General features: G+C 48.5%; 1 protein-coding gene across 4 annotated transcripts in view; it reads left to right on the top strand.

Annotated features, from left to right (window-relative positions):
• Positions 1–21,705, top strand: part of LOC147215771 (mitogen-activated protein kinase kinase kinase kinase 4) — a 58,890-nt gene that overhangs the window by 5,521 nt on the left and 31,664 nt on the right. For all 4 annotated transcript variants that reach the window (XM_086178693.1, XM_086178694.1, XM_086178695.1 and 1 more), the window contains exons 3-7: positions 14,239–14,295; positions 17,056–17,181; positions 17,281–17,391; positions 20,276–20,366; positions 20,530–20,660. In XM_086178693.1, the coding sequence (XP_086034819.1) occupies positions 14,239–14,295; positions 17,056–17,181; positions 17,281–17,391; positions 20,276–20,366; positions 20,530–20,660 (516 nt within the window). The remainder of the gene's footprint in view (positions 1–14,238; positions 14,296–17,055; positions 17,182–17,280; positions 17,392–20,275; positions 20,367–20,529; positions 20,661–21,705) is intronic.

The following is a 21,705-nucleotide window of genomic DNA, read 5'->3' as shown; positions in this document are numbered from 1 at the left end:
CAGAACAGGAACAGGGCCTGGAGAACAATGACTTATTCTGCACACACACACACACACACACCCTCCCTCACCCGATTCCCCTTAACAAAACACTTGCTTGTTGATTGACGTAAATACAGAGGATGCTGACACAGCATCTGTGCTAATTCTTCACCCCCTCTGGCTGATGCCGATCTCCCCGATTAACAGACGTCCGTGTCCGTGGCGCCCACATTAACCCCTCCATCCGGGGCCGCCGGTGACAGCGAGCTGGGTTCCGGGCTGGAGCAGGGTTCTAGTCGCGGAGGGTTCCAGGCTCAGGGATCCAGTCTGGTATCAGCTTGGAGCGCACGACGCCACCGACCGAATGAGGGCAGAGGGTGCACGAGGCGTGACGGGGAAAATTCCGCTGTGTGGGACGGAGGAAGCTGACGCGTCTGGAGTCACCATGGGTTCGGGGTTTATTCAGAGTGTAGGGTTTTGGTGTTTCGTCTCCACTTCCTGGATTAGAGCGGTGCCTCAAACAACCCCCCGATCTCAATCTAGGCCAGGAATCTTTCATTTCATGTAAACGTCATTGAACAAAAAGTTAGCTTGTCGCTAAACGTGGCTACGTCCATTTTTGATTTGACATGTGCGATGCAGAATTGCGAGGGTGCGTCTCCGGCGACGGAAGATCGAAGAACCGAGTGCTTTAGATGCCGCCCCCCCCGTGTCTGTGTGCGCTGGGCTTCAAACCAGTGGTCTTGTTTTGTGGGATCTGCTCCTGCTTAGTTCTGCTCTGAACTGAAGCCCAACATCTGACCTTTGTCCAACACCGGGAGTTGATTTTCAGCGTCAAACGTGCCATGACTCACCGAACGGCGCGAGCCAAAGGTGGCACTTTGCGGACGGACCCGTCTGGCGAGTACCAGTCCAATTAGCCGTCACATGGCGTCGTGTCCGTCGGGCCCCGTCGTCTGCACGGTGTGTTTTCTCCTTGTTATTGGTATCCTAGCACTGAGGTGACGCGGGGGCCAGGTGAGACCCGTCACCCTCTGCCGGGATGTACTTCTGCTCGCAGTCATGATGCTCAGACACATTTGTAAGAGTTCCAGAGCAGAAACAACCGGAGAAACAATTAGGCCTTTTTTATCCGAGTTGCCCCAGGAATGGAAAAGTCAGAGGAGAAAGGATCCTCAGTGCAGATGTAGGACAGGCACGGAGATAAGATTCACAACAGGTCGAGGGCGTTTTCTTCCAACTCGGACTGTTTTTTTGTCCTTTTTCCTTCCCTTAACAAAGAAAGTGACCTCTAATTGCAGAGGAAAGGCGAAGCCAAAGTTACATTCACAGCGCTAACCGTTCCACCCTGAAGAAGATGCCGCTCTGTCGCTGATGTAAAAAGGGAAAGGCGGCCGTAATGGCTGCCGCGCTTTACCTCGCCACTTTTCGAAAGATGCTTTCAAGTTGTTCTTCGCCGTGTCTTCTGATGTGAAACGCATCCTGGTACATAGCTTGCATTTGTTTCTTTTGAAAGCTGCTCCTTGCGATGTCCTTCACACTGACAAAGCTCCCTATTGTAGCTCGCGTTCTTTCTCTCATGGCGAAGAAGCTCCACGCAGGAGGAAGTAGGATTTCTTCCCGTCACAAATCGAACCAGTGCGGAGGTCACTGTGCTGGGACCTCTGGTCCAGTTCCTCGTTTCCGCTTTCGTCTAGAATTGTCAGCCGTGAATTCAATCAAAACAGGGTGCCCGACTTTCATTTCCTAATTCCGTAGAAGGTATGCATGGACCTCTGATTGGCTACTTTATTATATTCATTCATCATCTGTACCGCTTAACAGGGACACACATAGAGACATATGAGCATTCGCTCTCACATCAGGACAATTTAGGGAAAAAAAAAATAGAATAAATATAAATGGAATGTCAGATGACAGAAGATAGCAAGACATCCATGAATAAATAGGAACAACAAGGGTTAAAAATGAGCAACATCAAGGAACATTGAGAGTGAAAAATGCAAAGGCAAAGTGACAAAAATAAATAGCAATAGATAAAATAAACAAAAATAGAACAAAAATGTAAAAATAAAAATAGAACAAAAACAAAAATGTGTGCGGGCTGGGAAAAACAAGAATAAGAGAGACAAGGAAAGACCCCCAATTACATGACTTTGTCTGATGTACTTTGTCTCGTGGGTAGGATTCCTGTTTTTTATCCAGGTGGCTCGGGTTCGACGAACCTTTTTGGGGCGGCGTGTCGCAGCGGAACCGAACATCCCTGGTTCGATTTCTACCTCCTCCTAGCGTGTCGAAGTGTTGTTGAGCACGACACCGAACCCCGAACTGCTCCCATGGCGCTGCCAGACGGCTCACGGTTCGTTCATGATGGGTTAAATGTAGAGAATTAATTTCCTGAAAGGGATTAATTCAGTACAATAAGATAAAGAAATTAAAAAAAATTTAAAAAGGTGGTTGTAACAACTCTCTAAAGCCCCTCGTCTGTAGAGTTGGTGGCTAAATGTAAACAAACACCTGTGGAGCCGTAAGATGTTCATGGTTAAAATAGAAGTGAAGCTCTTGAGCTTCTTTTACAGAAACACGGGAGGCCCGGTGTTCGGCCTGCAGGCATCTTCTCCCTTTCACCCCAAGTGTGTTTGAAATGGCTCATGGCTGCAACAGTAACGCTCACAAAGACCAAATTATAATTGTGGAATAGATGCAAGACACACACACACACACACACACACACACACGGGCATATTAGTATTAAAAGACGCATTATGTGCAGCTATAATAGTCATATGGTCATAGTACGCCTGCAGAAGTTTTGTGGCCCCTTGAAAATTCCTCGCCCGAAATGTGACTGTGCAACTGGAATGTCTGGGCGTTTCTATTTTTGCCATTTGTTTTTTTTTTGTTTGTTTTTTTTTTTTTTTTTTTATTATTTTGCACCAGGACGCGTAGATCTCATTTATATGTATCGGTAGTAATTTCAGCCTCTTGCAACAAACAGTTGGACGGGCTGTATGGCACTGCGTCACCGTGAGGCATGCATTGCACGCTCCCCCTCACTCCTCATCTAGTCATCATTTTCACGCAAACACACAGGCGTGCACACACACACACACACACACACACTCACACGCATATGCAAACAGGGCGTTTCCCTGTTTGCAAAAAGGAACTTCCCTCCTCTGCAAGCCACTTCTCTGGTGTGTTTGCTGTGTGAATGTTAAAACTGCGGGCCCTCGCCCAGTCCCTGCGCCGCCGGCGGTGCCGATTCGTTGCTTGCGGATTCAGTTCAGAGAAAGCTGGAATCAGAAGCGTCCGGGGCTAAAACCTGTGACAGCGAGAGGTTGTAGGAGCTTGCTTTTTCACCGTCGTCCTGTCACTGAACGCCATGGAACAGCTGTTGGACAAATCCACAGTTGAATCAGCTCAACTTCCTCAAATGTTTCAGGTTTCAGCAGCTGAACTTCCCTTTTCTAGTCACGTGTGTCGTCATCCATACCTTTCTTATGTTAGCCAATCCCCTGAGTTTAAAAAGAAAATAAAACTAAATCCAGCTTTAACACAATAAAGGTGGCTTCTTTTTTCAGCTGCGGCTGTTTTTTCACATCGGATTTCTCGCCTTCTGCCGCATGTGAGAGCCTTGTGTTAGAAAGTCATTTTAAATAACACCTTTTTATAAAGAGAGGGCGGCTGGGGGGGAAAAAAAAAAAAATAGATACAAACAGGAAGCGTCGCCAGCGCAGTGGAGTGACCCCGCTGCTGCTGCCGCCGCCGCCGCTGCCGCTGTGATTGTTCTTGAAAAAGTTGAGAAAACAAGAAAACGAGAGTTGGGACGAGGCACATTTAGCAGGGAGAGAGTTTGGAGGGGGGCTGAGGAAGGAAGGCAGAGGTGAAAGGCAGAGAGACAGAGAGGAAGGGAGGAAGGAAGAGGGGGAGAGATGGTTGCGGACTGGAGAGAGGAGAGGAAAGCGTCCTCCCGTGGGGCCGGGAGCCGATTACCCCGGAGCGGCAGAACGCTCACATTCAAATCCACTGCAACTGTTGTCACCTTGAGCGAGATCGCCATTGATTTTCCTCTTTCTCCTTTTTCCACCTCTCTTTCGTTTGATACCATATAAAGCAACTTCTAGGTTCTGTGCAGAATCATGGATCGGTTTGCTCATTGGCTCAGGAAAAGGCGCTTGTTGATTTGTTTACATCTGTTCAGGTGTAAACATTATCAGTGCTACCGAGCGCTTTTATGCTGTCTATGTGTGTGTGATAATAATAATAATATGTTAATAATGATATATAATAATAATCCATAATAAATAACAATAATAATAAATAAATGATAAAATGCGTTTCATCAAAGTGCTCCATAGGGTTGGAAACAGATGTTTTAGATGTGATTCAGAATCAGAAAAACTTTATTTTTCTCCGAGGGGCAACTGGGGGGCACATAGGGTAGCAACATCAGGATTGTGGATATCAAGAATATAATAAAAATGAATAAATAATAATAAAAAAATAAAAATAAAAAGAATAATATATCCTGCTCAAAAAAATAAAGGGAACACTTAAACAATCATCAGATCAAATTGAAATCAAACTGTCCACTAAGGAAACAACACTGATTAATTTTGACTTGTTTCAAAGACATTACATCCATGTTGGATCAAATCCAAAGATCCAGACCCCCACAGGTTCATACATTTGATTTCCATTGATCATTTTTGTGTGAATTTGTTGTCAGCACATTCAACTATATAAAGAACAAACTATTCAATAAGAATATTTCACCCATTCAGATCTAGGATGTGTTATTTTAGTGTTTAGTGTTCAAAATTGCACAAATTGTAGATGGGTCTGCTCTGCCTTTTACATAATAAATATAAATAAATGATTTGGGCTGGCACGGCAATGAAGGGTTTGCTGGAAATGAGGAGTTGAACGACTCTGGGGCCGAAAGTTGCCCTTCTCTTCTGGGTTTTGCAGGCGGGGCAACGGAGTCGAAGGCCGGGTGTAAGACGTGGGACTGATCTGCAAGGATCTTTTGGCTGGTTTTAATATTTGACTGTAATCGAAGTGGGAGAGAGGTCTGAGGGGTTAGCCAGTTATTTTGATGCCGACCAAGACGGTGCGATTCCTGTCGTGTTGGGTAATGGAACGGAACCAGCAGGTGAAGGAGAAGGTCATTATGTTCTCAATGAAGGCATAAGAGAACGCGGTGAAAAATGGTGTCGATTTTCCAGAGACAACAAAGATACCTTCTGGCGGCACTCGAGGGCATACAACTTTTGGTCACGGCAGGGTCAGAGTTTGTGGACGCTCAGTTGAAATCCTCTGTCGCCATTTGGGTTGACGGACGTACTCGGGGATGTGGAGAAGGCCGCCCTGAACCAGGGCAGAACCGCCGACTGGGCTCGTCGCCTTGACATGCACCAGCTGAGCTCTCTTTTATCCAGAGATCTGCCCTCCAGAAGCATCCTCGCACAGGACGGAGAAGAAAAGTCACTTGGAACCAGTCGGCGTCATGAAGTGGCAAAACGGAAAGTCGGGCTTTGTCAGCAACGTGGTCACTGCGCTAAAGTATCGGGACAGATGAGGCATGATTTGTGCTGAACGGCGCAAAGACCGGGGCCTCCAACACAGCATCGGCCAACCAGACGTCACCAACCTAAAAAGCCGCCGCTATGGCAACTAGTGTCCTGAAGTAAGAATGCGTTGTGAGCACAAAGAGCCTCCAGATGACCATAAAGTTAAATTGGCACAGAATAAATCCCACCTGGTAGAGTTCCACTAACGCTCATCTATCACTTTATCCGTTGGCCTGGCGTGTCTACCCGTGTGACTTTGTGTATCTCCAATTCTGCGTAGGTTTAAAGCGTCCTGTGTGTTGTGGCTCTGCGGTGTCCGTGGGTTTTCCCTGGCTGTTAGCGACCGCGGGAAACAATGCATATCTCCCTTTGTGCGTCTTCTTTGTCAACAAGCTGGGGGCTGCTGGCAGAAGACCACATATTTACAGCCATGCCATTTGATTTTTTTTTTTTTTTTTTTTCACCAGGAAAGCAGCAGCGGGGAGGGGAGTAGAAGTGGAGAGCTGGGCATACACACACACACACACACACACACACATTGCCCCGCATTGGGAAGGGTCTCAAAGTACCAACCTGTCATGTGTTTTTCAAGGCTAGGCCATTTCATGGCTTGCATTCTTAGACCATCTTCTTCTTGTCTTTGGTCCCTCCATCTAACCCGATTCTCAGCATCTTCCTACTTCACACCACCCTGCTCCCCCGTCCTCCAGACCTCCTGCCCGGCAGCTTCAACCTTCTACCCAGATCTTCTCCATTCCTCCTCTGTCCATGTCCAAACAATCTCAATCCGGCCGTTTTGCCCCCCCCAATAGCATTCTTGGAACATGCAATGGCTTAAACCATTAGCAACTCCGAGCTAACGACTATACAGCTTGTACACAAAGGATCCGTCAAAAATCAGAGGCCTTAGTTTGTCTCATACTTGTTTTTGTTGTTGCATTTCTAGACTCTTAAGAAGAGAGCTGCATGGTCATGTCCAATATGTGCACCGTTGTCTTCTTCTTAGTCAGGTGTCGCAGTACGCAATGCTGTGGTTCCCGCCGCCCGCCGCTGTTCCTTCCTGTCTCCTGCTGCGCTGACCAGCTCTGCCAGACTCAACGCTGTCATTTCTCTGATGTCCTTGAGCCCTCCAGGGAGCCTCTCCTGCCTTCACCATTATCCTTGACTGCGATGATTTTGTTATCTGGTCCAACACGTCCAAAAAAAAAACGCAGCTTCAGCTTCTTTAGGGGATCTGACCTCTGGTTTTGTCCATTGCCCACATATTAGCCCATCTTTGTGTCCATGGGGTCCATTGGGTCGCCCTTGCATGAAGTAGCCTAAGCTTGAGATTCAAGGTGATCCCTTTGCTCCTCCAGATGTTCACCATCTTCCTCACTGCTTTCCTTGACGTTGCATAGTTTCTTTAGACATTCGGTGCCCTTGCTGGAGATGGAGGTCGACAACTAGGCCTACTTCCTCGATCTGCTCATCGTGAAGGGTCTTGTCGTTCTTTGCATTTGTAAAGGGCATGGAAAGCATAGAGACGCAGAACTTTTTGTGTTCGACCTCACCGGTTTTCTCCAGCCTGTTCTGTTGCACTGACTTTAGCAAGTCAGCAAGGACTTGCAGAAGACCCGATGTTGCGCTTCTGTAAACCTACATATGCATAGAAGCCTTTAAATAGCAGCATACACTTATGCGACCCAGGCAAGCGTATGTCACTTATAGAGTACATATAGAGTTCACGTCCGGGGGCGGGGGGTGTTCTCTGACCGTGAGGAGTCCCGCACTTGGAGCGAGAGCTGAGACCGAGATCTGCAGCCCGGCAGGAAGTTACCATCTGATTGTTCCTGTCGTTTGTCATCCTGCTTCTAGAATTCAAATCCGTATTGTTTCTCATAAACCTGCATGAATACATTAGCGTAACCTTTCTGCTGGCACATTATTTTTAGTAGTACACTCTGGTATGTGTATGTGTGTGTGTGTGTGTGTGTGTGTGTGTGTGTGTGTGTGTGACAGAAGCAATAGAAAAGACATTTGTATCTGAATATATTTATTTTATTATGGCGAGATGAGATCCGCTGGACGGTGGTGTCAAAAAGTGCACAAGCTTTCTCCAATTAATTCTGGTGGAGAGCAGCCCTTTAAGCGTGTGTGTGCGTGTGTGTGTGTGTGTGTGCGCGCGCGTGCGTGTGTGTGTGTGTGTGTGTGTGTGTGTGTGTGTGTGTCAGTTATTCATATTGTTAATAAGCCCTGCTCAGAGCAGAGCATGTCACATTTGTTAGTTGCGGTGGCGGTGCTGTTAGACCGTGGAGTCGGAGGAGACAGGAAGGCCATATCCTTATTTATGGCAGTCCGGCCAGCGGCTGCTGCAGCGCCACACTTCTGTGCGATTATGGAAACGGACAGAAACCGAGGCTGGGATGAATAAGGGGTCAGCCGTGCAGACACGGGACATCTCGCGTTCAAAATGAAGGCCGGACGCGTGCTGTCCAATGGAAGATGTAACTGTGAGGGTGTCTGATGCACAGCTGCTGGCTCAGCAGCTCCTTCAATAACCATTATTGTTGGTCCAAATACTCCCACTTACAGTGAAACCTTGACTGGGGAGTTAAATTCGTTCCGTGACCGAGCTTGTAAATTTGCTCGTAAATTTAATTACATTTCCCCATTAAAATGAATTTAAACGCTGTGAATGTGTTCCGGCCCCCTGGTTTTGTTACATGCTTTTTTTAAATAAGAATAATGTACTATTTAAGTCGAGTATAATAAGTGTAGTTACCTCGAAGATGGGCTGAAGACGCCGGCGGGGGGTGGAGGAGATTTTCATCTGGTTCTCAATGCTTAAATGTAACTTTGCCACACTTTATGTCGGAGTGAAACCGACCGGCTTTGAACGCCTCTTCCGACGCCTCGTCCGTCCACGTTCTCGCCCTCTGCTGCTCCGAATCCCCGTAAATGTCTTCTCAGAGACGACGCTCTCCAACACCGTATCTCACCGACAACAGCTTCTCCGTCTCCCCATGACACGCGCACCTCGCTTGTGTTTTATCGTGATTTTCTCCAGGCTAACTAGCGGCGGCGCGTCCCTCTCTCTTTACACGATGATGTAAAGATGATGAGATGATGAGATGAGAACAACTTTATTTATCCCAACTTTATTTATCCCGAAGGAAATTGTTGTGCCAGAGTTTCAAGCAAAAACATAACAATAATAGATAATAGTAGGAAGGAAGGAGAATAAGAAATACAATAATATACAAAGTGTCAAGGTTAAGGCTATCAAGTGTTTTAAGGTCTTAAGTACAAAGATTTGAAGATTCCCTGCAGCTGAGGGAAGAGGAATTAAAAAGTCTGATAGCCTCAGGTAGGGAAGACTTCCCGTGGCGTTCAGTGGAGCAAGAAAGCGGTGGCAACGTGGGTGTCAAACACTCGTCCCGCTCGCCGGGAACTCCGATCCGGGCTCCGGTCACAAAGCTAAAAAAAAAAACACTAGAAAACTGTCAAGTTGATGCACTCAGGTCTTCTCAGATTGTGCATGTAAGCTGGGTTTATATGTTGTATTTTATATATGCTGTACATTCAACTGTGAGTCAACATGAAGGAACGGTATCTGCGAATTCAGTAGAAATGTGCAGCCCTCTTAATTAAACCCAAAGGTTGGTCTGGTCTTAAAGGTCTTGCCTCTTTTTGCAAGTTAGCACGTTCCTGTCGCTTTCATTTCCAGCCTCAGATCAATCTATTCAAATCCGTGACTCGGTCACATCCAGACGGTATTCGGAACGTGTCAATATATAACGTCGAGCGGCCGCCGAGATGAAGCGGAGGTCATAGTTCCCTTATTGTTGCTCGTTTGCACGTGGACTTCCAGAGCCCCTTCATCTCCCGGGCTCGATCGAACACGCCCTCCGGAGGCCGCTGGAAGGTGGCGACCGTCTCATTAAGGTTTGTGTATCTCGCTGAAGGACAGTTCCAGTCCGTTTCTTCTGAGAAAAGAGATCAAACCGGCTCCCCGAGGACGGCTCCGCCCGCTCAGCCGTGCTCGGTATGGAGAAAAGATGAAGATTGAGATTGAGTTTTGGTCACATTTATTTTATTTTTTTTTTCCCCGCAGTATAATTTATTGACTCAGAAGAACCCCCTCCCGCCCCTCGGTGACTCAGAGGAACGTGTCACGGCACTTGAGCTAATAAAGTTTCCGTGTTACTTTACCGTCACCCACTAAACTAATTATGTGATAAAGACTAAAAAAAACAAGGTGTCGCCGACTTGAGTCGTAAAACAAAAAAAAAAAAAAAAACGGATCCAGTCCGTCAAGGTTACGAGCTCGCTCTCGTCAGACGGCCAGTCGGAAGGAACACTGGCTCGGTGCCTCGGCTTTGGCGAGCGGCGGCTAACGGCGAATCTACTCGTGTTGTAGAACAACAGAGAAGCCGGAGAAGAGGGGGAGAAACATGTGAGGAGGTGGGAAAGAGATAGATGAGGAGAAGACAGGAGGTAGAGATGGAGGTGTGGAGTTTCCTCTTTGGGAGTGAGGAGGATGGAGAGGATCAGGAAGGAGTCCATCAGAGGGACGGCACATGGTAGATTGCAGGATGGAGAAGATCCGGGTAGAAGGATGCTGATGTTGGAGGAGGTCTAGAGGAAGACCAGAGGGAAGAAGGCAGGAAGTTGCGTGGCATGATGGAGGCAGGTGATTGGCTGGGGCCGCTGAAGGGAGCGGTCCAAAGGAGAAGACGAAATGACTGAGGAGTTCCTTTACCCCTGCAATGGCTGACATCTGATGGAACCGCCTGGTGTCCACATCCATGGGCATCATATTTTGGGGTGACTTTGCGTTCGATGGAAACCAGACGTCCGCGTAGGGGGACGTCCTTTTCGTCACGGCTGCATCCTGACTAAAGACGATGTTTAGTCTTTAGATCTTGTAGGTTGGGTTGAGTTAAGCCTGAGAAGCAAAGAGGCAACGCGCGGCGAACGAGCGGCGGGGTCTCACCTCGAACGACTCCACGTCAGTATGCTTTGTATTTTATTCAGAAAATCGTGCAAAGACTGCATTTATATCAACCCGTCAGATCGGATCAGAGTCACACGGATGAGCCGGCGAGATACTGCAAAGTGAATTGCATTTCCAGTGTTTTCAGCGAGACGTACTTTGCTGTGTGCGGTGGCTCCGCAGACCCGCTCGCTGCAGGACCCTGTGATGTTTCAGCCATTGATGATAGCTGGCCTCACCCTGCTGCTTTGTGAGACGGGGATCAATAGACCACTCCAACGCTTTGATAGCGACTCAGATAAATGTTCCAGATGAGTTTTTGTCTCGTTCGCTTTCCCTCTAACGTGAAAATTATGGGATCGATTTATTTTCAAGACGTCAGCGTTCACAGCGCTGAAGTGCAGGCCTTTGTGAATTGCCGCAGGAGTTAAGTGCGGTGCTTTGCTAGCCGCCGCCGTCCCCCCAGCGTGGGCTAACACAAAAGCCGTCATCAGTGTTTAGCAGACTCGGCTACTACACTTGTTATCGTTTGTGACTTTCACCACAGTGCAGACCTTGCCGTCTAAAAATCACAGGTATGTAAATATCTCTAGAACAGACAAAACGGCAATGTTTCATATCTCCAAGGCGTCAAACAAATCCTCAAATGCGGAACCTGCGAGGTGATACTTCTGCACCTGCATAGAAGCCCCGGCTCCGGTCCGGCTGATCAGAAAGCACCCAAATCAAAGTAGTGACCTTACATGTCACGCTCGCATTTCCTTTCATGGAGATCAGGAAATGAGGTAAAACACAAACCAGCAAAATGGAGAATATGGAAATCACTCAGAAGTAAGAGGCACTGTCACTGACTGAATACAAACAAAACATGGAAGGCCACGGTGGGCTTTCTGTCGGTCGCAACATCGACGTTACGTCACCTGTCATAGGGAATTACTCATGGAAATAACCGACACCACTTAATCGTTGCCTGAGCAGCTGAATGAAATTGTTTCATGGCCTCCAGAAGTACAATATCCGCCCTCTTCAGTCCATTAACATGTCATCTGCCAGGACCTCCCCGTTAAGGTCATCATCAGCAGATGCATAGAAGGTCCTGAGGAAAGTCAACCCTCAAACCGGCTGAGGCTCTCAGGATCTCTGCCATGGAAACGGCTGCTGTTCTCCCCGCCGTCGTCTAGCTGTCACTCACCCATGCTGCTGTCCCTGCAGCTTCCTAACAACAGCTATTATCACAGACTCTAAAAATAGCCCTTAACAACTACACATCGGTTGCCTCGGCTCCACTCGTCATGAAGGGTTTTCAGAGAGTGTCTCTGGCCTACATTTGCGGCGACGCACCTGAGTCACCGGGGACTCCACCATACGCTTTCTACTCCGACAGATCTGCGGGTGTCGTCTTTTCCCGCCGTCCCGCGAATTACCCCGAAGAGCAAGGATGTCTTGGACCCGTTGCGCCACACTGACCAATTAAGCTCTACCTCACACACTCAGACCCTCACACACACACACTGTTATACACTTAGACCCCCCCCCCCCAAACCCTGCAGCTGGCCGATAGGACATCTGATCTTTAAGGAAGCTATTGTGAGCGCCAGTGGTCCGCAAGGACATGTTCCTTTCGCCCCGCATTGTCTTCGTGCAACTGCTTTGCTTTACGCAGAGAAACACCATTAGCATTCGCCGATGACACCGCGGTCATGTGTTGAGCACCGGGGGTGTTGTGGAATGAAGTGGTGAGCTCGGTGACGTGGTGTAAAGGGCTCACCCTCGACACCCAAGACAAAAGATGCAATTGTGGACATCGCGATCCAAACTCTTGACCTGCCGGTATTGAGCAGCACGAGCAGCTGAACGCGCTCTTGAGTGATGACCTCACTCGGACATATCACGTTACCCACAGCGGGGCCGCGTTTCCTGAGGTCTCCCCAGGAGCTTCTCCACGAGAGCACCGCTACCAAGGACCGCGAGCATCTGCAGCGGGACGGTAAAGACCGCAGCCCGAATAATCCAGGCACCTTTCCCATCCCTGCACGGCCTCCGGCGCCCGAGGGTCCAGAACGGGCCTAGAACAGCCCGTTCACGCCGGTACCCTGTGGGTGGAGATACACGAGTGGGCCGAACCCCTTCAGAGGGATCAACGGAGCCGAGCCATGCTCCGTTTTGATTTCCTTTTCTATTGTTATGCCGCGAAGCTCCTTTGGTATTTTTCCGGGCGGTCGGGTGTTTTCTTGGTCGTCCTCTTGAGTGCCGTCCCAGAGTACTCAGCGTCCTCAGCGAACCAAGTTTGTGATTTATAACCAATATGCATGTACTCCATTATACCTTGTACTTGACTCCCTGGCTCTCCATGCCCCGCTAAGTCACGCAATCTATTTTTCTGTCAAGTAAAATAAAGCCTTGAAAGTTGTGTTTGTCAGACGTCACCATGTAGATATTGAAACATTCTTGTTCTCTCATATCCTCATCTGCTTTGGTTTCTTTTCTGCTCGGAGACTTTTATTCCCCCAGTAATGGAGCGCAGTACTGGTCTATTCCACACGCGTGTGCTTCGGGCTTTGACACAAATCTCAGCTTAAAGGCTCATGGAGTAGTTTTTCCAGTCTTTTGTCAGCTTTCACAATCGCGACAGGGTTTTCAATTTTCCCCTTTTTTCGCCCGAATGCGCTCGCCGCCCGTCCGCCGCCTCCCTCGCCGCCCCTCGTCCCCGCTCCCCTTCTCATTTCGCATCCTGTCGTGTTCTTTCGAAGTGCGGCTCCCATAAAATGGAAATGTGCAATCATGGGCACGTCCGCAAGTATTGACGGTGACATCACAACCCTGGGATTTGCAGGAAATGTGCTGTGCGGTGTTTTTCTGAGGAGACACACACACACAGGTTGCAGCGCTCACAATGGTTAGCTATGTGGGTCTTACATATTTTGTAGAAGATAAATGACTTATTCATAATTCATGTTCAAAATTCATGTTCATTTCACAGCATGAATGGTCGTACGTCCGTATATTATGTGTGAACGTGAGGGTGGATGGTTGTATTTCTCTTTACGAAGCGTCAATGTTGGCATGTTAAATTTTAGGTGTGAATAAGAGGGTGAGTGGTCGTATGTTTTCTACATGTTGCCGTGATGGACCCCACTTCTCGCTCAATGTAAGCTAGGAAGCTAAAGACAAGGAATAAATGACTGCATCGTCATTTCCGTTCTTCCCCCTTTGTATGTCACATATTCCTGTGAATGAGCGAATATTACCTTTGCATTGCGGGGATTCGTCCCCTCTCTTTGCCTCCTTCTGCAGCAGAAACAGATATTCCTGTGAAATAAAGCGCACACTGTAATTTTTTTCTACATTAAAAAGTTGTAATTATATATATATTTATATACCATGCGCGTGTTTATGTATGAAATGGTTGGGTTTCTCGGGCTCACAGCTCAGCCTCTCGTCGGCTTACCACCCACAACTTCACACACGTATGACTCGTGTTTCGCTCTTTGCACAAAACCCACCGCAAAACCGTCGCCTGCCTTTAAGTGGCTGTCACATTTCTCTTCTGGAGGTTCTTGGCAAAAAAAAATCCTCTCCTTCTCTATGTGGAGGAATAAGAATTCATTCATGCTGTTTGCATTTTGTCTTTTATTTCTTTTTAAAATCGGGACCAATCTTGTAATGTCTAACCTAATCTTCTTCTGTCGCGTTTCCTTCCAGGGTCGTCACGTCAAGACGGGACAAATGGCAGCTATCAAAGTCATGGAGGTCACAGAGGTAAAACCCCACTCAGTTCCTCTTCTTCTTCTTCTTCTTCTTCTTCTTCTTCTTGCATCCAGGAGCGCCCGGAGAGCAACAGATGAACCGTTTCCCCCTCGCGCAACACTTTCCCTTCAGTTCCGATCATCGTCACCAGGATCCGGAAGAGAGGATTGAATCTCGCTGAACAAAAAGGGCGACAGATCGAACGAATCTTCCGCTCAGTGCAGATTCTCTGCTCCCAGACTGTGTTTAATCCATAACTGCCGCGGTGGATTTTTTTGTTTAAACCATATCTTCCAGTTTCAAAGTAAGTGTGTTATTCAGACACCGACGTGTCCTCCATTCCAAGCGGTAAGAATGTCCTCCTCGGGCCAGGGGCTGCACATACCTCGGCTGGCGGCGACCACGGAGGGGAACATACTTGCGAGGGTGTGTCATCCCCGGTTGTCAGAGCGGATTCTTTGTGATAAAGTCGTGGGAAGATCCCGGAAAGTATTCTGTGGAGAAGAGAGGAGCCGGGTTCTGTAAATGCTCAACATCAGACATCAGTCAACGGGGACTTTTAATACTGCTCTGACGAAAGCTGGTGGTTTGTCGATTTCAAATACACCTCATTAATTTACTGAGCGTTTTTAGCAGGGAGAACACGCAACACTGTCATTCTTATATTCATCATCTACGCCGTTTATCCTGCTCTCAGGGGTTCTGGCGCGTATCCCGGCCGGAGACGTCCGACCATTCACACGTCTGGACAATGTAGGGTCTCCAGTGAAGCTCCTGCATGTGTTTGGACCGTGGGAGGAACCCGGAGAACCCTGAGGAACCCCACGCAGACACGGGGAGAACATGGAGACTCCACACAGGAAGGAACCCCTGTGGGAATCCAATCAGGGACCTTCTGGCGGCGAGGGGGCGGAGCTAACCGCTGTTTTGCTGATATCAAATTTACTTTTTACACTGTCAGATTTACTTTTTATGCGCTGATTTCTTTCCCTGAATGGTTTAATTCATCCCTTCAGTCTAAATTGCCCAAATCTTTAGAAGGGAATTTTTACCAAAACTCAGAATTTTGACAGAAAAAATTATCTTAACATGGATTCAGGAATTCGCCGAGTCGCAAATATCAATCCGGCACGGAAACCCATTGGCGGTCTGAAAACTGGAGGACATTAAACAGCTGGTGGATGAATGAGTGATGAAGAAACCAGAGGAAACCAAACTCCCTCGGGACCAACAACGGCCTCGCAACCCAGAGGAAAGGGCAGATCTGATCTCTGTTCCTTTACAAAGAAAAACATCAGGGTGAATCCAAACGTCTAACCTGAGCATCACCACGACTCCGACCCAAACGCCAGCAGAGCTTCAGATCCTCGTGCTTCGGAAGGTGACGAGCTGCTGAAATAGCTCATCGGTATATTTCTTTGGAAGCTCCGGCCTCACAGCCCGAAGGACTCCGGTTCGATTCCAACAAGAGGACTTTTCTGTGCGGACCTCCCGTGTCGGCGTGCGTTTCTTCTGGGTTCTCCGGTTTCCTCCCGCAGTCCAAACATGCAAAAAAAAAACATTGGAGAAACTGTCCCAAATGAGTAAGTGAAGGCTTGTCTGTCTCCTTATATGATTGACTGGCGGCCAGTCCAGGGTGAACCCCGCCTTTCGCCCGATAACAGCCGGGATAGGCTCCGGCATCCACCGCGAGCCGGAGTGCAACATAAGCGTCAGAAGATGGGCGGTTGCTCGATAGACCGTCGAGATGCTCGTGATGGAAGATGAGGCCCGGCAGCCAAGAGAAGGCCGGGGTCAGAGGGTAAAGTGTCAGGGGGGAACGAATGAGAGGGTGAACGTCTGTTTGTCTATATGAGGCCCTCTGACCGGCATCTGAGATAGGCTCCGCCCCATTGACCCCGAGCGCGGTATGGATCAAGTAAGAATGAAACACCTGCTCAATCCAGAACATCGTTGGCTAATGAGTATGACCCAAGAGCACTTTGACTTTGGGTCGGTTCCATTAAATTTGGTTTTCGCCGATGCCGTCCCATTGTGACTCACGCTCCTTTTACCCATTTGATAATTGAAGCTAAAGCGGCCGCCGTGGGTGAAGCAGCAACAGCAGCAGGAGCCTTAACCCTCCCCCCCCCCCCCCCCCCAGGCCAAACTCCTCCCACCGATCCCTCTCTTTCAGTTTGTTTTTTTTGGCAGGAAATACTTTGCTTGTTCTCTCCCTCCTTCCTCCCTTTCTCTTTCTTCTCCTGCTTCTCTAACACACACACACACACACACACACACACATGCGGCAGACTGTGTTTGGGTTAGGGGTGAAAGTTCACCCTCTGCCTTGTCAGTCCGACCCTCCGCCTCGGCCTTGTGGTGTTTTCAGTTGTTTCCTGTTTTCTGATCCGCAGCCGCATCAAGCTCCTCTACCTCTCCTGTCCTCTCACTTCTGACGTCCACAATTGGTTCAGAAGTTGTACGATGAAGAGAATCCCCCGGATAGGATCCCAGGGTTAAAAAAAATATTCCTCTGTTTGCAACGTGTCGTCCTCGACGAGGACGCAGGCTGAAAGGTGAAAGGTCACCTGGAGGTCAGACGGTCTCCCAATGGACGTTAAACGCTAAATTAAAAATGACGGCATTAATAAACGGTCCTCCAGATGTTCCTCATCTCGGATGTGATGAGCACAGTCGTAGCTCTGCGGTGGACCTCCACCGGGAAGCTCCGGAACCATCAGTCAGATGCAGATCTTTCACGTTGCGTGTTCGTTCCCCGCTCGCTTTCAGGAGGAAGAGGAGGAGATAAAGCTGGAGATCAACATGTTGAAGAGTTACTCGCACCACAGGAACATCGCCACTTATTACGGCGCCTTCATCAAGAAAGGTCCTGCTGGACAGGACCACCAGCTCTGGGTTTGTTCCTCTGCCTTTCTCACGCTAATTCTGTAAGCACTCCATTTGTAGTCATCGAATGTGTGTGTGTGTGTGTGTGTGTGTGTGTGTGTGGTTCAGTTGGTGATGGAGTACTGCGGCGCCGGCTCAGTGACAGACCTGGTGAAAAAGACGAAGGGGAACTGTCTGAAGGAGGACTGGATCGCTTACATCTGCCGAGAGGTCCTCAGGGTAAGTGTTCTTCTGACCTTCGTGGTCTCAACTTTTCGAGCTCCTCACACCGGATCACATTCACCGATTCACACTCACACAAGAGCCGCCGTGCTAGGAGCTAACTCGGGGCTCACCGTATCGCTCGGGGATTCCTCGCCATGCGGATGCAGATGCGGGGCGTGAAACCGCCAACCTTCTGATTCAAATGGTCTTGTTTCGTTGGTTTGATAGTGTGACTTTTTACAATGTTACAGTCTTTCTACCGCGGCCGGTGGAGGCAGAAGGCCGTCCGGGCCGAGTCGGGATCTGTTCGAGGTTCCCGCTCCGGTAAAAGGCGGCGTTTCCTCGCTGTGGTCACCAAGTGCTTGATCTTGGAGCGACTGTTGGGTTTCTGTGGAGCATCTTAGAGTTTGGTCCGGACCTGCTCGTCCTTGCATGTATCCTCCGACAACTGGGTTGGGATTCGGTTCTGTAGAAATAACATCTCACCTGACTTGACTTGGTTATGGAGCTCCTTTTGAATGATCCGCCATGATACTCAAACGTTCCCAAAATGACAGAAGTTGTATGTGAGGGTAGATTTCGCGGTTCGCCAGGCGAGTCAACAAAGTTCTGCTAATAAGTCACTTTCGGACACCCGAGGTGAGCCCAGTCTGAAATTAATAAAAGTCATTGCGATTTTGTTTTGCATAATAAGGTGTTCAAACAGATTGTGCTGATTAACCCGCCGTGCACAGATGGCCTCTGCAGAATGTCGACGCGTTTTAATAATTTATTGATTCTTGAACATTCTCGGTTCCTGTCGCACAAATGGAGTCAGATGTTATTTCTACCGCTCCAAATCCCAACTCAGGTGTCTCAGGACACCATCCAACGTACAGCAGGTCTGGACCACACTTTTGAAATGATCCACACAAACCCGACGTCCCCCCAGCAAGCACTTGGAGACGCCGCTGAGGAAACACTGGAGAGCGAGAAGGACAGAAAGAAAGCAGGAGTGTGATGGCGATGGTTGGGCGAGGGTTGGGAAGCACCGATTATCTATCGCTACTAATACGAGTAGCGCTAACGGTTACATGCTAATAACTTACACGGCACGATAATAGCTTCGATATCCATGAAGGGCACAACAATGGTGGACGCTTGGGGGGATCAAGCAGAATATGATATTGGACTGAAGGTTTTTCAGATAGTTGTTGTATTTACAGTATCGTTGAGATTGGTAGCGGCAGATTTGTGAGGTGGACGGTGCAGCATCAATAGAGAAATGAACAATGCTTGCTCTTGACTTTGAAGCATGTGTCAAAACTCAAGGCCCGCGGGTCAAATGTGGCGCGCTGCGTCATTTTATGTGGCGTCTTAGGAATAAAAAAGTCAAACACGTGCATTGACCGTGAAATAAATTTCCCGCAATTCGTGCCGATCACGTTACCCGCGAAGTGACGGCATCCCGCCATTAGATCGCACTGTATCCACGTCGATGTGATTTTCATCGAGTGGAATTGAGAAATACCCACGATCCCTAAATCGAGAAAAGTTGATGCAGATGGAAGGCTGTTTTACGAAAGATGGGAATGCACCTTTTGGATTTGAATGACTGATAAATTCAGAGTTATTTAACATTAAGGAGTAGTTGCATTTATTTTCCATTACATTTGGTTACATTTACTCTGTTACCCTCACATGTGCACCTTTTGAGGGCAACCATGATGCTGATGTGGCCCTGAAAATAACTCTGGCACCTCGGATTTAAAGCAACATCTGCACCGGGTGTGATGGTGACCCAGAGTGTCTCTGAGCAGCTGGGGTGTCAAAAGCAGCCCCGGCAGATTGTTTCATATCATACTAACGCATGTCCTGGTTTGAATGTGTTGGTTGTTGTCCCGTGTCTCCTCTCCGCCATCGCTGGAGAAGTCAAACCCAAAGGGCCGTCTGGCAGGATAAACAGTTTAGCCCTCTTTATTGGAGATCCTAGAAAACCACGGCCTTTGTGTTTCGCTCCGGCTAAATATAACCCCGAGAGTCTTTCCGTCATGTGAACAACAGCCCGCTCTTCCAATAACCGGTACAAACCTCATTCGTCATTGCGTTAGGCATCAGAGGAGAACATCTGCGCGGCAGGGACACGGCTTTCTGAACGTTTTGCCGCGATGCAAACCAAAGGGAGCTACCGCAGATTTATTTGGACGTCCAACTAACCTACGCTCTGTTTTGAACAAACGTCCGTGAGATGTTATGGTTATAATTAGGGGAGTTCATGAGGGCCTGAGAAGCAGCGTGGGATTGTTGTGTTTGGGGTGCCATATAAGCAACAAACACACTCTGATAAATATCAGAGGTATTTGACCCGAATGCTGGGAGTGATGGAGAGAACATGGAAGGAGACAAAGCTTCTCCTGCAGCGACATTCTTACGGGGAAATGGACTCTGGATGTCGGCCATGTCTGCTGCCGCTGCCGCCAGCCACGCTGCTTCCTGAATGTTTCAAAACATAGACTCTCGCGCACACGCACACGCGCACACACACACGCATGCTCGATTGCACACACACTCAGCACAACATGGTGAAGTCATTGTCTGAATTAAGACTCTCTTCCTGTGTTTATCTAACCACCTTTGAAGAAGCGCGAGCAAAAAACACACTCACACACGCTCTCACACACTCACAGAAAACAACACACACACACACACATACACACACAAAGTTATACGACCAGCTCATAACATGAGCCGCCAAGTCATTCTCTGGGTTTGGAAATCTCTTCAAGCGCAACAAACTCGAAGTATTGTTAGACTTGATGAGAACATTTAAGACCTCAGACATCATCTGACTGTGTGTCTGTCTGTGTGTGTGCGTGTATTTGTGTGTGTGTTTGTGTATGTGTGTGTGTTTGCCTTCCAGGGTCTTTCCCATCTCCACTCCCATCATGTGATCCACAGAGACATTAAGGGACAGAATGTTTTGCTCACAGAGAATGCCGAAGTCAAACTGGGTATGAGGCGTTCATGCTCCCAGGCTCACGGGCAGCGCCGCCGGCGACGCTGCAGAACAATTCCACATTTATTTACACACTCACACACACACACACACACACACACACAGGCGCAGCGGCGGGTCTTGACAGATGTGACATTGTTGTGCTGTGTTTGCTCTAGTGGACTTTGGCGTGTCGGCACAGCTGGACAAGACCATTGGCCGGAGGAACACCTTCATCGGCACTCCTTACTGGATGGCCCCGGAGGTCATCGCCTGTGACGAGAACCCAGAGGCCACGTATGACTACAGGGTACAGACCATAATAATATTATATGTTTAACGTCTCACCGTGGAACGGGTTCCGGGGAACAAGAAGGGATTGAGTGAAAGTCGCTCTTCCAAAGGTTTCACCGTCTCACCTACCTGGTCCTCACCCTCATCCAATCACCTGCCTCCATCCAACCCTCTCCTCTCACACCAACAAACCTCCTGTCCTCCTCAGCTCCATCTATAAACCTCCTACGTGGTCTTCTTCCAAACCTCCTCCAACCTCAGCATCCTCCTACCCAGATCCCCACCTTCCCTCCTCTGTCCATGTCCAAACCATCTCAGTGTAACTTTATCTCCAGAACATCTGATAGACTGCTTGATCCTCCTCACTCCCAAAGAGGAACCTCCACACCTTCATCTCTGCCTCCTGTCTTCTCCATAGTGTCTCCAAACCAGACGCGATGGCTGCTCACACCTCCGTCTTCTCCACCTTTCCTTTCCCTGTTGAGTACTTAAAGTCCTCCACCTTCTTCATCCCCAGCCCCCCCCCCGTATGCTCACCGTTCCTCTTGGGTTCCTCTCATTCTCATACATGTATCCTGTCTTGCTGCAACCAACCTTCCTACCGCCACATCTCTAGATGTTCCTCCACCCACTCCATGCTCTCACTGTAGATCACACTGTCATCTGCAAACATCCATCATCATCCGCTTCACCGTGTGCATCCTTAACATGTTTTCCTGTTTATGTCCCGGAACATAAATATTGCCCCGGTGCAGGTCAGGGGTTCTGGTCCTCCGAAAGTGCAAAAGATGCAGAGGATTAAACTGAATTTGCGTTCCTTCCCAAGACTTTTCAAAGAAAGCGTTGCATCCAGTTGGCATGCACCGTGACGAATTCACAGAGGTAGCAAACAGCGATCGTTTAGCCCGGCATCACAGGCCTGCAAAATATCAATTTTTAATGCCGTTCTCACACAAGCACACATTTATTTGGTGTTTGAACAGATCGGGGATCAAATAAACACTCTGAGGCAGCCCAGTGTAACATTCAGTGTCCAAATCGCAGCGGCAGCATTTCTTCCA

Source organism: Fistularia commersonii, chromosome 31 (genome assembly GCF_037954325.1).
Source record: "Fistularia commersonii isolate RoL2024-O1a breed Wild chromosome 31, RoL_Fcom_v1.0, whole genome shotgun sequence".
NCBI lineage: Eukaryota > Metazoa > Chordata > Actinopteri > Syngnathiformes > Fistulariidae > Fistularia > Fistularia commersonii.
The sequence above is the reverse complement of the archived record's forward strand: the minus strand, read 5'-3'. Positions and strand labels throughout refer to the sequence as shown.